This window comes from Odontomachus brunneus, unplaced genomic scaffold (genome assembly GCF_010583005.1).
Source record: "Odontomachus brunneus isolate Ranch 3 - 2012 unplaced genomic scaffold, Obru_v1 Obru_scaffold_036, whole genome shotgun sequence".
In the NCBI taxonomy this organism is placed as follows: Eukaryota; Metazoa; Arthropoda; class Insecta; order Hymenoptera; family Formicidae; genus Odontomachus; species Odontomachus brunneus.
This window is the reverse complement of record NW_022639486.1, coordinates 313,692-333,334: the sequence shown is the minus strand read 5'-3', so window position 1 is coordinate 333,334 and position 19,643 is coordinate 313,692. Positions and strand designations below refer to the sequence as shown.

The 19,643-nt window shown below is 36.5% G+C and overlaps 5 protein-coding genes across 7 annotated transcripts; 2 read left to right on the top strand and 3 right to left on the bottom strand.

Annotated features, from left to right (window-relative positions):
* The first annotated feature begins 111 nt into the window (after positions 1 to 111).
* Positions 112 to 5,111, top strand: LOC116843805 (protein 5NUC-like). The gene is made up of 8 exons (XM_032814568.1): positions 112 to 271; positions 552 to 780; positions 1,278 to 1,877; positions 3,091 to 3,255; positions 3,340 to 3,444; positions 3,949 to 4,119; positions 4,268 to 4,457; positions 4,581 to 5,111. The coding sequence occupies exons 1-8, from the start codon at positions 138 to 140 to the stop codon at positions 4,811 to 4,813; spliced, it is 1,827 nt and encodes a 608-aa protein (XP_032670459.1). The 5' UTR covers positions 112 to 137; the 3' UTR covers positions 4,814 to 5,111.
* On the bottom strand, positions 5,031 to 9,574 carry LOC116843804 (SET and MYND domain-containing protein 4). 3 transcript variants are annotated; one of them, XM_032814566.1, is made up of 6 exons: positions 9,426 to 9,574; positions 6,987 to 8,120; positions 6,641 to 6,921; positions 6,269 to 6,433; positions 6,055 to 6,198; positions 5,031 to 5,991 (listed from the first exon to the last, which is right to left on the bottom strand). In XM_032814566.1, exons 2-6 carry the CDS (start codon positions 8,065 to 8,067, stop codon positions 5,731 to 5,733), a joined length of 1,932 nt encoding a protein of 643 aa, XP_032670457.1. In that variant the 5' UTR covers positions 8,068 to 8,120; positions 9,426 to 9,574; the 3' UTR covers positions 5,031 to 5,730. The 3 variants fall into 3 exon arrangements, with proteins under 3 accessions (XP_032670457.1, XP_032670456.1, XP_032670458.1); XM_032814565.1 differs by lacking the exon at positions 9,426 to 9,574 and adding an exon at positions 8,266 to 9,013; XM_032814567.1 differs by lacking the exon at positions 9,426 to 9,574 and adding an exon at positions 8,608 to 9,012.
* Positions 9,488 to 10,972, top strand: LOC116843808 (protein OSCP1). Its single transcript, XM_032814575.1, has 4 exons — positions 9,488 to 9,635; positions 9,824 to 10,143; positions 10,230 to 10,507; positions 10,577 to 10,972. The coding sequence occupies exons 1-4, from the start codon at positions 9,524 to 9,526 to the stop codon at positions 10,932 to 10,934; spliced, it is 1,068 nt and encodes a 355-aa protein (XP_032670466.1). The 5' UTR covers positions 9,488 to 9,523; the 3' UTR covers positions 10,935 to 10,972.
* On the bottom strand, positions 10,972 to 13,208 carry LOC116843807 (enoyl-[acyl-carrier-protein] reductase, mitochondrial). Its single transcript, XM_032814574.1, has 5 exons — positions 12,977 to 13,208; positions 12,597 to 12,833; positions 12,305 to 12,526; positions 11,620 to 11,850; positions 10,972 to 11,531 (listed from the first exon to the last, which is right to left on the bottom strand). Exons 1-5 carry the CDS (start codon positions 13,166 to 13,168, stop codon positions 11,301 to 11,303), a joined length of 1,113 nt encoding a protein of 370 aa, XP_032670465.1. The 5' UTR covers positions 13,169 to 13,208; the 3' UTR covers positions 10,972 to 11,300.
* An 811-nt stretch (positions 13,209 to 14,019) lies between these two features.
* LOC116843881 (solute carrier family 12 member 9) lies at positions 14,020 to 19,111 on the bottom strand. Its single transcript, XM_032814763.1, has 10 exons — positions 18,783 to 19,111; positions 18,279 to 18,558; positions 18,066 to 18,200; positions 17,354 to 17,691; positions 16,934 to 17,147; positions 16,551 to 16,820; positions 16,201 to 16,408; positions 15,321 to 16,109; positions 14,815 to 15,246; positions 14,020 to 14,572 (listed from the first exon to the last, which is right to left on the bottom strand). The coding sequence occupies exons 2-10, from the start codon at positions 18,544 to 18,546 to the stop codon at positions 14,374 to 14,376; spliced, it is 2,853 nt and encodes a 950-aa protein (XP_032670654.1). The 5' UTR covers positions 18,547 to 18,558; positions 18,783 to 19,111; the 3' UTR covers positions 14,020 to 14,373.
* Positions 19,112 to 19,643: the final 532 nt, after the last annotated feature.

The window sequence follows — 19,643 nt, the reverse complement described above, 5'->3', positions numbered from 1 at the left end:
TGCTAACTCGTGAAGAAAATGAGAAGTTAAACTACCGTAGAAAGACGTATCTTATCAGTACACCGGGTGGAACGAAGATAAGGGACAAAAAAAGTCATAAAAGAGCACCCGCACTGTGACGTGAGTAACAAACGAAGATGTCAATAGGACCGATCAAGTGGTATATTCTCGCATTATTGGCATTCGTGAATGGAGTGCTTGCAAATCCCGTTGTCAAGCAGGATGACGACTTCACCATCACGATCGTTCACACGAACGACATGCACGCGAGGTAAATTTTGTCTCTTATTGTTGTGAGAAAAGTGTAAGAATGTTCAAGTATCTTTCACCGATCACAGAGGAGACGTATCATTTAAGCGCTCTGTGTCGCGTAATTACTCTCAACGTGCTGACACGAACGTCGAGATAGTTAATTGCACCCAACTGATAATTAACCGCGTACGTGTTCTCACTTGGGAATACTTCATTCAGAAATTGTTCTCGCTCTTTCGACATCGCGTAACTCGCCTGATCGTTCGCAAATTATACGATTGCAAATTGAACGTTTCCAGATTCGAGGAAACGTCGCAATTGTCGACCGCGTGCACGCCGAAAGACTCCAAGGAAGGAAAGTGTTACGGTGGTTTCGCCAGAATCGCAACACTAATCCGCCAAGCGAGGGCGCAAGGGCCGACGATTTTCCTGAATGCCGGCGACACTTTTCAAGGGACAGCGTGGTACAACGTGTACAAATGGGTGGCACCAGCGGTATTCCTGACTTTCTTGGAACCGGACGCCATCGTGAGTGTTAATTATTTTTGGAATCAAATTACGCAAAAGTATTCGGAAAAAAGATCAATTCGGCTGCATACGATGATTCTAATTAAGGTAAAAATACCAATGTGAAATGTATACGCACGTTTTCTATGTCAAAAGTTTGAATATTCGCATTTAAAAGTCAGAACAATACGAATGTCCAAGATCACGTGTTCGTGAATTGGTACTTTTACCACATAAATTGAATTGAACGTCCAAGCTATGCTATGTCTCTCGAACAGTCAATTTTAACTCATTGTTTATTTGATATTGTTTATTTGATATATCCACCGATGCCAGACGCGACACTTGAATAAATAAATTGATAAGAAATTTGAAAAAATAAATTAAGTAAAATAAATAAGTTAGTCGAATAAAATTAATCAAACAACCAAATTTGTTCGCGACTCTTATATGAAGTCGCGTAATTGCATATCGTCTGTGTTTTGCGCTTATAATAAATTTCAATTTATTAAATTCAGAGTTTGGGTAACCACGAGTTCGACGACGGGATCCAGGGTCTTATACCGTTCATACAGAACGTCACGTTTCCTATCGTAACGTCGAATCTGGATCTCAGCATGCAACCAGATCTGCGAGATACGAAGCTGAAGAAAAGCACGATCCTCGAGGTGAACGGCCGGAAAATCGGTGTAATCGGTTACCTGACGCCTGAAACGAAGATCTTGTCGACCACGGAGAACGTGATCTTCAAGGACGAGGTAGAATCCATCCAAAAGGAAGCTAAAAAGCTCAAGGCTCAGGGTATCGACATTCTCATCGCTCTGGGTCATTCCGGCTACGAAACCGACAAGAGGATCGCCAAAGAGGTCGAGGATATCGATTTGGTGATTGGCGGTCACACGAACACCTTCTTGTACGAAGGTACGCCGCCGGACTCCGAGGTACCAGAGGGTTTTTACCCTACGGAGATAACACAGGAAAGCAAAAGGAAAGTCTACGTTGTTCAGGCGTACGCCTACACCAAATACCTAGGTAACTTCAGCGTGAGCTTCGACGCGAGCGGGGAGGTGACGCACATCAAGGGAAACCCGATCCTGGTCGATTCCACTGTGAAACAGGTAAGTTTTGAAAGTCATTTGGAAGAATTGGTTTGGTTGCAACTGTGAACATTGATAAAATATAAAATGTGTGTATATATATAATATTCACAGCTGTGAATACAGGATATATGTATATACAGCTATATATGTATATACAGGATGCCTGTCCATAGATGTCCGAGCAAATATCTCGCAACTGGTTGAAGTTACAAGTTTAATAAGAGAAATTTGCAGAGAAAGTTTAATAAGAGAAATTTGCTCTGAGTCAGCTACAAAGTGCATATAAAATTTTCTTTTACTCGTAACCTTTTTGAATTATAAAGGTCAATATAGTTTTTTTAAATGGATACCTATAATTTTTTTAAATAGGAGTTATTTGCAATCAAAATCATATGCAGTAAAAAATTGCTACTATACATCGTTTACGAGATAATTGGCATCTTAAGTATTAAAATAGTAAATTGGATTATAAGTATTTTTAAACGTGGTTTGGAATGTCAGAGGTTAAAAAAATAAATAATGTTTTTTCATGAAACATTTATTAACACATAAATTGCTCGAAATTTTGACCATCATATTCGATATAGTATTCAACGCATTTTATAACGTTTCTCATTGTTAACTGCAGTATTTCTGCTGTAATTCCTTCAACAGCTTTCGAGATTTTATATGTAAATCTTCTTCATATTCAGGAATAGTTGTATAGACAGTGTTCTTAATATATCCCCAAAGGAAAAAATCGCAAAATGTCAAGTCCGCAGACTTCGCGTTGAATGCTGTGTCAAACATGATAGTCAAAATTTCGAACAATTTATGTGCTAATAAATGTTTCATGCAAACACATTATTTATTTTTTAATCTCTTTGACATTCCAAATCGCGCTTAAAAATACTTATAATTCAATTTACTACATATATATGGGTGATTCACTACTCTTATGCCAAACGTCAACAGAATATAGAGGATATAGAGAATATAGAGGATACTTCGAGGAACAATTTTCGTTCTATAAATGGATTCGTAGTCCTACTTATTTCTGTCCTCTATATTCTGTTGACATTTGACACAACAATGAATCATCCTGTATATAATAAAAATATATTGACAAATAAAAATATATTGAAGAAAGTAACTATATGTAAAAATATTAAAGTGTTTTAATACATATATACGTGTATATCTTAAAAAAAACACATTATCTAACATAGAGCCTTCACAATCCTTACCGCAGGCAGAAGATGTCCAGGAAATGATAATACAGATGAAAAAACCTATCGATGAGTTAATGAACATAACGATCGGAAAAACACGAGTACTCCTCGACGGGGACAGCAAGAATTGCAGACGGAAAGAGTGCAATTTGGGAAATTTAATCTGCGACTCTATAATCGATTATGTAAGATCTCCGATCGATTCAATTTTCTCGTAGATATCGCGGAATGCGAAGTTGATAATTTGTTTTTGTTTTCTCTTTTCACAGTACGCTACTCAGTACTTGGCTAAGAAAGGATGGACGAATGCTGCCATTGCGATTCAAAACAGCGGCAGTATCAGAACGTCCATCACTAGAGCGAGAGGAGATATGGTAATTAAAATGTGTTTTCCTTGTATTCCTTTCAACACGTTTATTCCCACTGATTTTGCTGTAAAACAAAAAGAGTTCTTAATTAACTTAGTCAAATAAATTAATCAAATAATTTAATCAAAGTTCGAGTAACTGAAGTAAATACATATATTAACGCATATATTCGTCAGAGTTAGTTTTCTTGGCTTTGTATCAACTAAAATATTTAATTCATTAGATATAATTAAGCACATCTTTTGCGTAAATTAATGAAACGCGGCAGAATCAATGAACCGGTCATCAGTGACTCCTGTGGTGGTCAACATGTTAAGAATGTTCTGAACACACTGAGAAAAAGATATTTGAAAATTTATTTGTGGGAGGGATATAAAGTTCATTTCACAAAAATATAAATTTTACTTCAGAAATAAACTTCATATTCTACACATTAATTTTTAAGTATTTTTTCACAGTGCATTTTGAGATACGTCGAGCACAATGTTATGTCGTAACGTCACATTGTAGATCAACAGAGGTGACATTATAAGCGTCTTGCCTTTCGGTAATGTAATCCAAGTGGCTACTATGACGGGAGAAAAGATTCTTGAGATGCTCGAGTGGAGCGTCTATAATCTTGGCAATCGGACCTCCACCGGCAACTTGTACGGCGCGTATTTGCAATTTGGAGGACTGCAGGTAATCGAGAATGTGAATTCGACGAAGAGATTACATATAATTTCCACTACGTGTCACACCTGTCATTTTCACCTGTAATTTATATTCGCGCAATGATTGCTGCACCCGAATCTGTCTTATCAGGTATACGCTCGCGTTACTCTTGCAGGTGGTCTATGACGAGACTCAGCCGCAAAACTCGAGGGTGGTTTCCGTTCAAGTTCAATGTGCCGACTGCGCAATACCATCGTACAGTGAGCTTCAGACGAATGCCACTTATAAGGTCCTTGTGAACGATTTTATCGCAAAGGGCGGAGATGGTTTCCATATGATGGAAGACCTCGAAATACACTCATTAGGTGCGTTCATATATTGCGTTGCGCGCTACTTGATTTATTTTGCGAATACATTTAGCTTTGTGTCATCTACCTTGATGAGAATATGATGAGAATAACGGTTATGACACCGTCGAATTTTCACAGGCATCACTACGTCGGACGTGTTGGAACAATATATCTCTAAACACAGCCCGATACACACGGGCGTAGAATGGCGAATTTCATATGCAAATGATGCAAATGATGAAAAAAATAACAAGACAGAATGCCCTAAACAATGCCCTAAAGAAAAGAAATGTGGAAATCACGGGACGACTTATCAACCGATTGGCTTGACGATTCTCTTGCCAATTGTTTCATGGTTATTGGCGAGATAACGAGAATAAAACGTTATCAACTGCGATCGCTACACGAGCGTGTATAATTAAGTACATTATAGTTCAAATTACTCCATAGACAACATTTCCTACTATTCGACTACCTCAATAATATCTGCGAATTAACATAGTTTTGTATATCTTCTTGCGCCGTATATTTACGATTCATGAAAATCGTACATAGGATAACAGAAAAGTAAAAAAGGTAAACTTGATATGCAATATTGTCCATCGCAACTTTAATTTTTCAAAATATTATACATTTAACAAATATAGTGTCATCTTTAAACATTTTTAATATATCACTTCATAGAAATACTTTATTAAGAACTCTCTCCTTCTCTTTTATGTATTTGAGATTCCTGTTTCCTCACTGTGATTATCTTCGCCAATAATATGTCAAAAAAGAGAAAATAATATTCGAAATTCTTAAAAAATAAAAAGGTTAAAATAAAAAAGTTATGTTTACATAATTATACTTGCAATCAATATGTATCAGGTAGATACGTGAAATATTCCGAAGACTTTTCCTTTGTTACAGTAATCGACAAAGGTCGTAAAATTAATTGTGATAAACTCACGCAGTCAAAAGGTAAACCACATATCATGTTAATTTACTTATTCATTATTACAGCAAAAGATAAATTTTCGGAATATTTTACAGATCTGCTCAATCAGTCGTAAGTGGCAATAATGAAAATGACCGCGGCGAGATTCACAACTTTCAAAGTTACTCCTTCAAAAACGATTACAACATTAACTTCTTGAATCTTCAAAATCTGGAATAAACTAAAACTCTTTACATATATCGATACACTGATTACAAAACGATATATCGATACACTGTCAATGAAACGATAACAAAACAAAAAACATTTCACCAAGGAAAAAATATTATCATAAAAAAACACGCGTTTTTACTTATACATCGATATTTCTACTGAGACGCACTTATTTCCGTGCAAACCGTTCACCCGTTTCAAAGTTTCCACAACCTCACCCATCTCTTTGCAAGCAATCGGCACGCGATCGTACAGCACTCGTATCATCATTAACAAATCTTCGATGATATAAGGCTTATTCAGGACATCACCCTTTTCTGCTAAATTAACGTATGTATTAAATTTCTTTAATGCATTTTTTATTTTATTTTTGTCATCCTTTGTCTTGACTAGAATCTGCAAAACAAAGTGTTTGTCGTCGAAATTGTTTTATTATATTAATAATTTATAATGACTTACTTTATAGGACTTCAAGTCGGTAAACAAAGGCCAATTTTCTTGGCAAGGTATGCAACTACAAGTGAAATAATAATGTTGAAGTAGTTTTTGTTGTCTTTGTATTTTCGACATCACAGCAAAATGATATCCATAATTATCGAAGAGCTATAATAAGTTAAAAATTAATTATGATAAAAAATAATTTTTATCGTAAGTGATTATAACAATTTAGTACCTGCTCGCCCTTGCGAATGGGATACATAGCGTACAAAACGATATGCTGAGATCTCGAAATCCTCATCATATTCGGACTGCAACTATGATTAAATAGACTACAAAAAGGCATAGCAGCCAGACCACGTTGTACAGGGTCACATTCTAAATATCGCTGTTCAGTGAACTGCAAATATCAGATTTGAATAATAATAAATTTGTTAATAAATCATAATAAATAAGTATTAAACAAACTGATAAAGTGGAATTACAGAAGAAATAATAAGTAAATAATGAAACAAAAGACTATCATCGATAGAAAAACATAAAAAATAGATCAATTACACACATGCGAATATTACATATTTAGGACATATTAGAATACTTGACGTACACAATGGACATTGGTCGGGATTATTTGCTGGTGTCTCAGAATGAGACCACCTACAAACGTGACGTCGTCATTTCTCGCCAAAGCTCTTAAATCGTCGGAAAATTTGATACCAAAAAACTTGGTACACGTTGCCAAAAGGTACAAAATAAAACAAGTATCTATAGTTCTTCTGAAAAGATCAATAAACGGTCTTTTCTCGGTATTCCTCTCCAGACTGTACAGACTGATATATTTATCACTATGGAATTTTCCATCCTGTGAAAAACCTTTAGTTCTTGAATCTGAAACAATATTACCATGAATACTCTGCTGTTATAAAATGATAAAAAGTATGAATGCTAAATACCATCAGATTTATCAACTTCTTCCAACATGGTTTTCAATGCATGTATACTGCCAGCTTCTTTTACAGCGAGCACAGCTAGTCTCAAGCTAAGAAAATCACTATCGTTGAAGCCATATTTGGCCATAATAGAAAAAAAAGAGCATTCTATATAATGACATTTGCTCCACTCAATATCCCTACATTTTTCTGAGCAATATAAAGAATAAGTGCAGTATTTGCAGGGTATAGGAGCCAAACTGTTTTTTAGGCAATTTGAACAGTGCGACAATGTGTTCTCCTGTGACAACAGCAATGAGTAAGGCTTTTCTACAACAACTACTTCACCTGCATCTATGTTACGAGCAGCAATAACATGTCTGCCATTGTTTTCATCATATTTTAAGACTACAGCATCTGATGCACAAGGAATATCATTATTATAAGACTTTATGACAGGGAGAGGAGATTCACTTTCTAATTCTGCCTGTTTCATAGGATCGTGCTGGAAACTTTTCTGCTCAGTCTTCTGGCGCAATTCATCCAGCTTAGTTTGTAATTTTAACTTATTGGGCCCAGAAGTCATTTTATTTATCCAATATTCTGTTTTCTTAATCATATTTTTTGCAGTTACATTTTTCAGTATGATTAGGCATTGTGTTTTACGCATGTAAAGCTTTCCTTTTCGGTCATCGGGATAATTGAAGTCCAATGCTCTGTTAATATCCTGAATACATTCAGAATATAAAGCTAATTCATATAAAACAGCTGATCTATTGGCATAAGCCAGAGCAAGTTGCCTTGATGGATAAGGTGCTAGGGATATGCTTTGTGTATATATATTCAATGCAATGCGTAAATTTAAATTAGAAGTAGAAGTAACAAACACACTATTGCCATCCTCCCGTATTCTCTCAGATTCTTCAGCATTTTTACTTAGATTAACTACATGGCTATACGGAATAATGTGATTCTCCCATATAATATTAAAAGTAAATATTACACGATACTGATCAGTCTTAAGCTTCTGAAAGTTATTTATAACATCATAGTACTTGTCTGTCGCTACAAGTGTAAACATTAACTCTTTCACAATGTCTTCCATTTTGCTTCTTAAAAGTGTATTGAATATTGAATGGCCAATACCCCTAAACAGATCTAGAAATTAAAAAAAAGAAACGTTTTTCTAAATAATAAAGTAAAAAATAATAAACTGTAAAGCATAACACGTTAAACAACAATGTGCAAATTCATATCGTTCAAAGTATCCAAGTTAGAAATAATCTAATATTAAATAAAATACCTGCACACATCTTTCACTACAGATATTTTCTTTTATCAATTTCTAAGAATTTCCTACCGTTATTGTAGGTATACAGTTTATAAACTATTCGCAACAACTTTCTAAAACAGTCTACCGGTATTCGCAAGCATACGTAACAAACACACAATCAATCAACTACACTCCTTTGCTAAGCTGACAAAAGACTGAACAACGAAATCGTTAAGATCGAACAAAAGCGCATTTCATTTCAAAAGCAGAAGCATTATTGCGTCGCTTCTATTTCACAGGCATAACTAAGTATTTATTTTTCAGAATGAAAAGCTCATCACATTACAAATTATTAATGAAATATCAAATTACTTAATTTCCTTCACTTTTCTCTCTATCCTCTCTCTGTAAGAGATATTCTATAAAAATCTGACCGAGATATTCTTGGACGACCTAGTAAAGAATATTTGAAGATCTAGTGATCACTTTCATCGATGATTTGGTACCACTTGAATATTTGTGACGCGGCAAAATTAAAGTATAGATTCAAATTTAAATTAAATTCGGGCATCAACATATAAATATAATACACATTATATTGACTAAAATAGCAATGCAACATTATTTGATAGAAGCAAAAAGAATTTAAAAAGGACTGTGCAAATAGTAAAAGTTACATATTATATTATAGATACGTATATGTTTAATGTTCTATTCAGAAACGTTTCTTCTACATAATAGCTCAGAAATGTAGTAGAAATATTTCTGCTACATTTCTGAGCTATTATGTAGAAAAAACGTTTCTAAGTAGGACATTAAACATATGTTACGTATCTAATATGTAACATTTACTATTTGCATAGTGGAACTTTAAAATTGAGAACTTTCGTTATTCAAATATTATTTTTTAGGATGCTTAAATCACAAAATAATAATATCAAAGATATATAACAATGTAGTCTTATACGTAAAAATTTATTGCATTAATTACATTCAAATATTTTTCGAGGAAAAAATCAACGCCCGAATAAATCTATATCAAGTTATATAATTTCCGCAATAATAACGGTCTTTAATGAATATCACGGCAATGCTCTAAAATGAGAAGGGCGCATATCCACGGGCTCGCGTGTGAGTTTCCTCGCGCATACTCGGTACCGATCGCGGCAATTAGAAGTATGTACACTTACGTCGTCAAGGTGACGCATCGACTTCCTCGCCTAGTACGACATACGTGTATCCATCTGATGTATGTACCACTGACGATCGAGTGATCACTCCAACGAAAATGTCCTCGCACTCGACACCAATTCTGTACTTGAACATGGGCGGCGAGATGTTGTATGTCTTGCGACAGAGACTAAAGGCGCAGCGGATCGATGTCGACAAAACAATACAAGGTGAGGCCATGCTCGCGAATAGCTTTCGAGAAAATAAATAGCGTCTATCCTACAAATAATTTCTTACATTATAAAAATTTATAAATAATTCTCTTACATTTTAAATATCTTATAATAATATCTCTTATAATAACATCTCTTCCATAACATTGCCATTTAGCAATACTAGATTGATCAATCTATTATAGTGCTGGACGACGTAACCGCCGCTCTGCTCAACCCCAAGATCCTGTCGTCGGTATTTGAGGAGTCGTCGATGGTCGGGGTGCCGCAATTACGCTCCACCTTGGAGCGTGTTGCTCTCTCATCCATCATGAAGCTCGATAAGAGCAGCATGGACAAGCTCTTCGACCTGATGATCATGATGGTCAAGTACCAATTGACAGCGTCTACTGGACCCAGGGAGGTCATTCTCATCACGTTGAACCACATAGACGCGATGCGCGACATGGTGAGCGATGTGAACGCGCAAAAGTGTGTCACCTTGGTGCATCAGATGATCGTTGACGTGAGTACAGTGCACGTGATCGGCTTGACAGTGTCGTAGTCAGCGTGTGAAGGAAAGTATTCGCCGAGTGCAATTTTGACGTACAGTTCTACGGCTCTCTGACTTTCGACGAGGTTTGGGGCGCGCGATGGAGTTGCTTGAAGGAGCTGGAGCCGTACAGTGTTCGAGTTTCAATCCTTCTGCGTCGTGGTCTACAGAACGAGGACGCCAGTTTCAACGTAACACCGCACAAGTACGACGAGAAATACGCGGAACATAGAAACGGCCTAGCCACCATGAGGCTGAAGGACGTGAGCCCAGAAACCTGCTGCGGCGGATCCTTCGGTACTTTCGGAGATAGGAAGACCTTGTTGGGAAAAAACATGTAAGACAAAAAGAGAGTGTTTCATTATGCTGCCAAGATTAAATCAATAGATTACCTTTTTGCTTGCAGATATTTGCCGACGTATGGCATAACAGAAAACACGAATTCTCGGCGAGACAGCCAACAGTTCCTGAGAGACTGCGGCGTGAAAGCGGAACTGGGTATGTTGGCTGTTCAGCTGGGCACCGAAGAAACCAATTACGAGAGACCGTTCACCCTCAATTTACTGTCAAATGAGGACGACGAGAATGCTAACAATGTGGACAATGAAGTCGACGCCGAGGGGAACAGCGTAAAGCGGGGAGATTCGAAGCTAAAGATAAACGAGGATTACAAAGCCAAGCTGGATGTATACGCAGACTTGTTCGAGGACGAAGGATTAAAACACAGCATGGATCTTCTCGAACTTCTCGATAAGGTCGAGTAATTTAAGATTTTTGAAGGCCTAACGATAACGCCACAAATTGCAATTATTTTTCCTGTATTTTTCCTGCATATTTATACACCAGCATTGCGATATTCCTACAAATAAACATGTTACATTTCCATTACAAAAAGTGGCCGTTCTATCTTACATGACGCGCTTCTCGTCAGTTTTGTTTGAAACGTATAAAACAGCATACGTATTTTACAAAACACTGGGAAGATAACATAAAATGCTACTAAATGCAAATATACTTCTAAATCCCATTAATAATCCCAAATATACTTTCCAGCCCATTTATAAGAGTAATGCAATATTTTTAAAAATGAATACGAAAATTCATATGTAACTGTATACGGAAAGATTATCTTAAGACTTCGTCATATCCAAAATATATTTCACGCCCGTACGACCATCGAATTTGACTGCGCTAGCGATAACTTCCTGATACTCGTCAAAAGGCACTAATTTATGCAAAGGCGTTTGCAATTTTTTATCTTTATAGTAATTCGCCAAATCGTTAAACATGTCAACCCTTTCTTTGGATTCCATATTTTCTTTCGTCCAAGCTGTCATCCAAAATCCTTTGAAAGAGTGATTCTGTAGAAAAAATTAGTAATTATAGCTGTTATAAGTTTCTCCGAATATAAATCCGAATCCCACAAATACGACTAATTTCTTTGATCACCTTAAAAATAAGAGAAGCGATGGGAATGGTCAGTGGTTCTCGGGACATGCCACCATAAGTTACCATGACGCCACTATGAGCGAGATGGCGCGTAACCTCAAGCGCATTTTGCCCAGAAATACAATTGAGAGCCAGCTTTGGTGTGGGTAACTTTCCACTTTTAAACAACTGGGTGGTACGAAGCTCCTCTTCAGTCAACACCTCATCTGCACCTAAAGTTTTCAGCTGATCCTATACAATTAATATTAAATATATTATTTTAAATTTAACACTGTATAAAACAACTCAGGAAAAAAAATCATATGAATCTTGCCCCTATATAACCTTACATAATATATAATCCATATATAATCATGTATATAATCATACATAATTATATATATCTACAAAGAAAAAGACACTGCTATACAAATATAATTGAAGCAAATACTTCTGACAGTATATAACGTCAATAATTGAATTAAACTATTTCTTCCCTTTTTCATTTAACATCATTTTTTCCATATAAATATATATGATATATGTGACCATATAGGAGCAAAATTCATATAGAATTTATATATAATTGTATAAAATTTTATATAATTATATATCATTTTTTTTCTGGAAATATATACATTTAAATATATACATAAATTGAAACAAAAATCATCATTATAATAATATACTAAAGTCAATATCATACCTTTAATTCTTGTATTTTTGGCCTGTTTCGAACAATACTGATAGACTTATAATTCCATAATTTGCACAATTGAATAACTAGCTGACCAACCGCAGAATTACCACCATTCTGTATCACAGTGTCTCCAGGTTTTAGAGTAATAAAATCTTTCAACATTCGATAGGCCGTACATGGGTTTACATTTAACATACCTGCTTCAACCAAACTCAGATGACTTGGGACCTGTCAAATAAGATAGAAATAATGTATATAGCAAATATGATATATATGATTTGCCCATTATTAAACACACTTTCGAGATATCTTTGAAGTTATAATTAGCATGTGTTCTCCATGTTCCAAGATTAGGGCAATTTGGTACCACTCTATCTCCAATGCACAAATTCTGCACATTAGAGCCTACAGCTAGTATTTCTCCAACTCCTTCATTTCCTGCCACAGCTGGTAAGGGTGGTTTACTAGGATATTTCCCTTGTATCGTGTTTATATCGGCTGGATTTACTGGCGACAGTAACCATTTTACACATACCTACATAAGAAACAAAGTTTAGTTATATAACATGTACCTTGATGATGATGAATCACACGGAAATAGATAAGAGTTAACTGCACAATTTACAGAGACAATGATAAATTATTATATATCAATATAAATTCATTAATAAAATCTACTTCATCGCTCGCTGGCTTGTCGATCGTTTGCGTTGTCACTTGGAGAACGCTGATAGGATCACCGTACTCCTTGTAGAGTAAAGATTTCACGCAGACAGTACTCATCGTTGCACTCAACTGCCGAGTACTCGTCGACTTGATTCTTGCTAACCATGATATCGGTACAATTAATCGTCTCGTGATCATAACCATACCTGTGGAATACGGCTTTGACGTTTGTGACGTTCTCTAGAGATATTCTTCTTTTTGGGTATGTTCGAAAATGTTACTCCAGACCATCCACTGAGTAGGAGTGAGAGAGATACGAGAATGAAATAAAGAGAGAGAGAGAACACTCAAGTGACGTTTCTGAACATACTCTTTCATGCAATGGCCTAGATGGTACAAAAATCTCTAGAAATGTAATCCGAACGATGAATCGATATTCAATTATTTTTTGTTAGAGAATCGATTATTTTCTCGATATTTTGAAATCGCGGTTCAATATTTATTCAATTTCAAATTTTCAAATATAATGTGGTTCAACAACTTAGAAATTTTATATTTTTCAAAGAGTTCAATGCAACAAAAATATACGATTTTTTTAAATTTTCCTTATTTATATAGTAGTATTCAAAACGTCACGTAGTAGTTAAAAAATTTTTCTATTTTCAAACAGTACAATTCAACTAATACTAAATACAATAAGCAGAGTACTTTCAATAGATCTTCGAGTATCGATTATGATATGTTATTAATAATGTTAATTACTAAATAATGTTAATGATATGAAATGCGGTATAAAAAAGTCATACTGAAATAGTATATCTTATATAAAGCATACCACGGGAAACATTTAATTTTATAACCTGAATGTTTTAAACATCGCAGTTTCGAAAATCTCGTGTTTCTATCCTGAAACTGTAAAACTTTTGTTAAAAGTACTTATCGTAATATAATATAGATTATAAAGTTAAGTGCCCCATCTTGTATATATTAGTATAATATTCTCATATGATGTTAGAACCATTTGGTCGTCGCTTTAAAAAATATTTTGGAGAATCTCTTATATAATAAGTTTGTTTTATCACAGTATTATAAACTTTATACATATTAAACATTTCCTTTCTTTTGGACGTGATAAAGCGCGTTTCCTATCGATCTAAAATAATACTTATTGCTTAGTTACATATTCTATGTACTATCATGCAAAATAAGTAATCAAATTACTAAGAAGAAACAATAAATTACGATTATTCTCGATCTTTGTGCATTTAGTACAATAGTTCCGTTTATAATTAGAACTATATCCGAGAACTATAATATAGTAATAGTCTTTATCCGTTTTTCGATCGTATATATCTTTTCTCTTCATAAATTAAGAATATACACATTTTTGTCTCTATCCGTACAATTCGTTATAAAGTAGTCGACGTGACGGCACTAACACCGTGTACCAGAACTATCGGCGGTAGATCTGCAGTTAATTCAGTCAACGATTGCAAATACTGCCGATACATGTCGTCCTGGTCCCAAGTACTCGAGATTGGCGGCGCGGGCAAATAAATAAATATCGTCGCGGTTTGAGAGGAATGTTGCCTTATCAGCTGATTGACACTGAAACGCAAAGTATAAATTAGAAATTGTGAATTGGCAAGTCAATATTAATGCTCTGTATCAACGATATTTAATCTAATTAAAATGATAAAAAATATTATTTAAAATAGTTACAACATGGAATCAATGCGATTCAACTGAAAGCATTAAGTCAGCGTTTGACTATTATCATTTCGCTCGGTATTTTCTTAATGATTAAGACAAATATCAATAAGATGATATAAAATGTTTTCAACACTCACCCTAATATGTAAGACCGTGACATGTTACTCAAAGTGTTATCGTTGGACTCTGTACTCCCGTCAAAATGATTCTCCGTTTTCGGCTCGAGCAAGGATCTGCCGTTTAAGCCTCGAATCTGCTCCCCCCATTCCGGAATCTTCTTGATCGATGCGGAAATTCGTAGCAAGTTCAATGACTTTCGTATTCTGTGCTCGTTCGAGATTCTCGGGAATTCGTTCATCGAACCTTGCGTATCTGAGATGCTCAAGCTTCCACTGTCATCTGAGGTTTCGCAATGGAAAACTCTGAGATGCAGGTTCTTCCAGTTAGGTACCATGTTGATAATGCAGGCGAGTTGAAGCATAAACAACGACGTTGTGTCGAACGGATCCTGGTCGGTCGGTTGGAAGAAGTTGACTGGCCACACGTCAATGTACTTCAAGTTCGAATTTCTACAAGAGAATTAATGTTGTAACACCAGCGATACTGTGAGTATATTAATTCAACGATAAAATTTTCTACTTACTTCGTTAACTGCGTTTTATTCAACAAGTGAAAATTTCGACATAAACATAGGTTCTTCTTCATTCTCAGGACGTCTGAGCACATGCTGACGTATTGTATCGGATCCAGATATTTCTCATCTGTCGTCTGTCTCAGCGGGAACACAGTGTTATTTGGAAGTGTTGAGCTATTTTCGAATACCGTCGTCGCGTACTGAGAATCTGAGAAGAAATCTCGCGGAGATTCTTCATCGTAGAAACCAAGAACAATCGTGTTTGGCTTCATCGCGCCCATTCCAGAGAGCCTTATCAAATGCTGCAGACCTTCGCGAACCGTTTTTGTCACAGTTAGCTCGACAAAGGCCTTGACTTTCATGTGATCGACTAGACTTAGCCAATGCGGATATTCTTCTATCGTAGGATCGCCATTTTGACCTGCGAATTCGCCAACCTTCACGTGTCCGATAACGTAGAGTCCTCCTTTTTTCAGATCATTCACAAAATCGATAAGAGGGCAGGCAGAACGTGGAGACGCGACCATCAGAAGCATTTGCGGACGCCAGAATTTCACGTGGTCCTTACGTGAATCCAACATCAGCAAGTACTTCCTGACTTGGTGAAATATCAACGCTTGGGATATACTACCCCATGGCGCGTTCTTACTCGGAGAGAACAAATGCAGCACGATTATTAAGATCAAGCACAATATTATACTGCTAGAAGCGTAAATGCTGTTAATTATGAACATCATTATCAGCGTTCCGAGTAGACCTATAGTCGCCGTATGCCAAGTGAAGTAATTAAATGTAGGCCTGAAAAAGAGAATAAGATTCATCGTAAATATAATTTATAATCGTTAATTATAATTAAAATAATTTGACGATTCCATTTTTAGTAGAATACCTGAAGTTCGGCGCACTAGCAAGTTCCAGGCCGAGACACGCGAGATTGGTCGCGAGATAACTCAGGAGAAATAGTACTGAATTGATCTGAGCGATAGTGTTCAACGATCCAATCAGCAAAATAGTTTGAACAAGAGCCCACGAAGTCAACACTGCTGCGATTGGATTCCCGCGCCATGTACCTTGTATTATAAAATTCAATCCTGAACCTAGATGAGAAAGTAAAGCAAAGATGTTTTATAGATGTTAGAAGGCAGATCTACTAAATAATTATCATCTTTTATCAATTAAAATAGCTGAATGTTAATTTAAAATCAACAGTTAAAAGTTTCATCGTTATCAGTTACTTGCCGAATACATTATCTTTAGCCAATGCTTCCAATACTCTGCTGGAACCTATCAGATTGCTCAAGCCAGCGCTAAACGTCGCCGTGAGAATACCAACAGCGACGAACGGTGGCCAGATATTAATCGGCATCATGTACATGAAGTTGTTTTGCAGCAAAAATCGACTGGTGGTAGCAGCCGTCAATACAGATAGCAGAATGTAACATATGAACGTAAATAACACAGCTGACAATGTTCCACGTGGAATATTTCGGCCAGGACTTTTCAGTTCACCTGTTAATCATCAAGTAAGTGCGCGATAGAAAGAAACAATATCATATATACTTATTTAAATATACACAAGTTCGTTCACACTATAATCGCGTACAAAAATTCATTTTACTTACCGCTCATATTCGCTCCTGCCATTATTCCAGTTACACCGCTGAAGAGCACGCCAAAAACACTCGCAAAGTCCGTCAAAGTTCCTCCACTCGAATAGTCGGCGCTGTAATTTGCATAGAGATTGTTGTAAAGCGTAGAAGAGAGAAGACCTGTGTAACTTCCGTTCACGTGATCCGTTGCATTCTGTACCAACGTGTTTGCATCTGGTATCGGTATCTAATCATAAATGAGTCATCAGTAGTTATAGTTATAGTTATAGTTCAATTGATTATACAATACTAAATGACTAACTTAAACAGTACACAATTCTTAAAGACGCCCAAGAGACATCTTTTACATGTCTTAAAAATATTTTTTCAAAATTTGTACTGAAAAAGGCACATATACATATACAAATATACATATTTTAAAATAATATTTACCTCCATTACTCCTTGCGCGAGGAAACTGATGATAACGCTGCCCAGGCAGATACAGACAATCGCCAAGATCGCGACACTGGTTTTCGCGAACATCGCGGCTCCAATTAGACAAACCAGAAGATTAGCGGTGTTTAGTACAGAACAATATAAAAATCTCCACCACCGGCCATCTGGTATCAGTCCACTCATACCGCTCAGGTAACCAGATGGTCCGAAATTCTCGACCAAACCTTCAGCGCACCCGGAGATGCAAAGCGCACTGGAGACTATATTGGCCATAAAAAAGAGAGTACCAATAGAGCCGCCAAATTCAGGCCCTAACGTGCGACTGATCATAACTGCATAATTTGTTAATTGGAAAATATAACTTTTAGTTATATCGGTCTTATATTTCTCTTAGCATAGTTGCATCCCAACAGAGCCTATAGTTTACAGTGATAAATATTCAATAAATCTTGTGCTTTGAATTATCGATATGAAAGAATTCATGTTTCCATAATTTTTTTTATAGACTTTTTCGATTGTTATGTTAGCCTAACACGACGCTAAATACGAGTGGAATATGGGATAACAAAGCAAAGCCACTGATAAGCTATCTCAATACAACAAGCTGGTACAGCTTGCTCCTACCAGATAAAAGTACAAAATGAATGATGCTCATTTGATGGAAATAATATACAGCTGCTGCTTGTGATAAAAAGAAAAAGGATACAATAAGCACCACCACCTTCCACGGCGCCGTTGGTCGATATGGCGCAGACAGAGGCGACTGTGAATAATAAAATACTATATGCGATTATAAACTGTATCAAAGTAATGAGTAATCCTGCGTTGCCCACGATATATCCTGCAAGAGATCAACGATGAGTAATTTTGATCAAGCAGTCCAGAATACAGGACTTTTTTGGTGTAAATTATCACTCACCCATTCGTATAAAGACTAAGGCACTAAACATAGACAATGTGACCGGGCTGAAGACACCAGCAAAGGTCCCCAGTGTACGAGTGCTGTCAATACCCAGATTTCCAAACTCAACATAGCCATCTCCTTCTGGATGTTGCATCCTTCTAATCTTAAAGATATTACTCAGTCGTTGAAACATATTTCTGCCATGGATCAATGGAGCTTTCTCATTTGTGATCCTGACGTGTACAGGCTCTGCATTAGTAGAGCCAACTTCTGGTGCTATCATCCTGATTGATTACTAAACAAAGAATTTTAAGATGTTTCAGACAAGTCGTTTCAGCGAATCAAGGATGAATCGTTCTTTGTATATTATGACGATTTGACACGTTCCAATTCGTATCTGTGACGCAACGTCTAAGTTTGTGCGCACAGGTAGATGTCAAACGGTTCACAAGTGGAAACAAAATCACGATTCGATCGATATGAGGCAGATTTAGACAAATAAAATTTGCAAACACTCACCTAGGTCCTCGTCGTGCGCATAAAAAAATACAAAACGATATTTTATTGAGTTAGAGCGATGAGAGGTGATGTCACGCGTCGAACGTCAACGCTCTAACGTCAGCGTTCAGTTCCCATTGCCCGTGTTAGGATGCGTCATAACGCGCATTCCACCAATCAAACGCGCCTTTTTCTCGACGCGCCTTTCTCTCGACGCGCCTTATGGTGCGTTAATTGCAGCAGCACGTTGAGATCGGAAGCACTGATATTAGACGCTCGTCCGAATAATAACACATTCCTCGATTTGAGGTTAATAAACTCGCAACATCAGGAAACGCTCTTTCTTTTATCGCCGATAAACTACTTTTTCTCAAGACTGCAACTTTCGTATGATACAGGTAACCAGGCTAGCAAACGCAAGCACGGAATTCCCCACAACGAGTAGCCATATTTAAGTTCGGAAACGTCACCCAAGTGTATCATTACGTTGGAGTGAGCGAGATACAAGAGTGAAATAAAAAGAGAGGAAGAGTACTCGAGTGACGTTTTTGAACGCAGCCTTATTACGATTAACGAGCGACATTTTTACTTTCATATTCCTTTTCTATGCATCTAAGGGTACGTTCCCAATTAACGCGTCACGTGTCGCGTCTCCTTCGCGGACCAATCAAATCGTTCCATTTTATTCGTCGTAAAGTTAGGCAATAAAATGGGACGATTTGAGTAATCCGCAAAGGGACGCACGCGCTAAATAGGAACGCACCCTAATGGTTAAGCGACAGTTTCCCGAAAATGAAGGGGATAATGTTGGTACCAAGGAAAATCTCTTATACACGATATAATTTAAAGATCTGTTCTTCGTAACTGAATCTTTTCCCTAAC

Coding starts and splice junctions, on each gene's coding strand:
- LOC116843808 (XM_032814575.1), top strand. CDS start 9,524: ATGTCCTCGCACTCGACACCAATTCTGTACTTGAACATGGGCGGCGAG. Junction 9,636..9,823: donor TGTCGACAAAACAATACAAG/GTGAGGCCATGC, acceptor AATCTATTATAG/TGCTGGACGACGTAACCGCC. Junction 10,508..10,576: donor ACCTTGTTGGGAAAAAACAT/GTAAGACAAAAA, acceptor TTTTGCTTGCAG/ATATTTGCCGACGTATGGCA.
- LOC116843804 (XM_032814565.1), bottom strand. Junction 6,199..6,268: donor CCATTCGCAAGGGCGAGCAG/GTACTAAATTGT, acceptor AACTTATTATAG/CTCTTCGATAATTATGGATA. Junction 5,992..6,054: donor CCGACTTGAAGTCCTATAAA/GTAAGTCATTAT, acceptor TTTGTTTTGCAG/ATTCTAGTCAAGACAAAGGA.
- LOC116843881 (XM_032814763.1), bottom strand. CDS start 18,546: ATGATAGCACCAGAAGTTGGCTCTACTAATGCAGAGCCTGTACACGTC. Junction 16,821..16,933: donor GGCAGGAGCGAATATGAGCG/GTAAGTAAAATG, acceptor GATGATTAACAG/GTGAACTGAAAAGTCCTGGC. Junction 15,247..15,320: donor AATAAAACGCAGTTAACGAA/GTAAGTAGAAAA, acceptor ATTCTCTTGTAG/AAATTCGAACTTGAAGTACA.
- LOC116843807 (XM_032814574.1), bottom strand. CDS start 13,168: ATGGTTATGATCACGAGACGATTAATTGTACCGATATCATGGTTAGCA. Junction 12,834..12,976: donor ACAAGCCAGCGAGCGATGAA/GTAGATTTTATT, acceptor TTTCTTATGTAG/GTATGTGTAAAATGGTTACT. Junction 12,527..12,596: donor ACTTCAAAGATATCTCGAAA/GTGTGTTTAATA, acceptor CTTATTTGACAG/GTCCCAAGTCATCTGAGTTT.
- LOC116843805 (XM_032814568.1), top strand. CDS start 138: ATGTCAATAGGACCGATCAAGTGGTATATTCTCGCATTATTGGCATTC. Junction 3,445..3,948: donor CTAGAGCGAGAGGAGATATG/GTAATTAAAATG, acceptor GTCACATTGTAG/ATCAACAGAGGTGACATTAT. Junction 4,120..4,267: donor TGCAATTTGGAGGACTGCAG/GTAATCGAGAAT, acceptor TTACTCTTGCAG/GTGGTCTATGACGAGACTCA.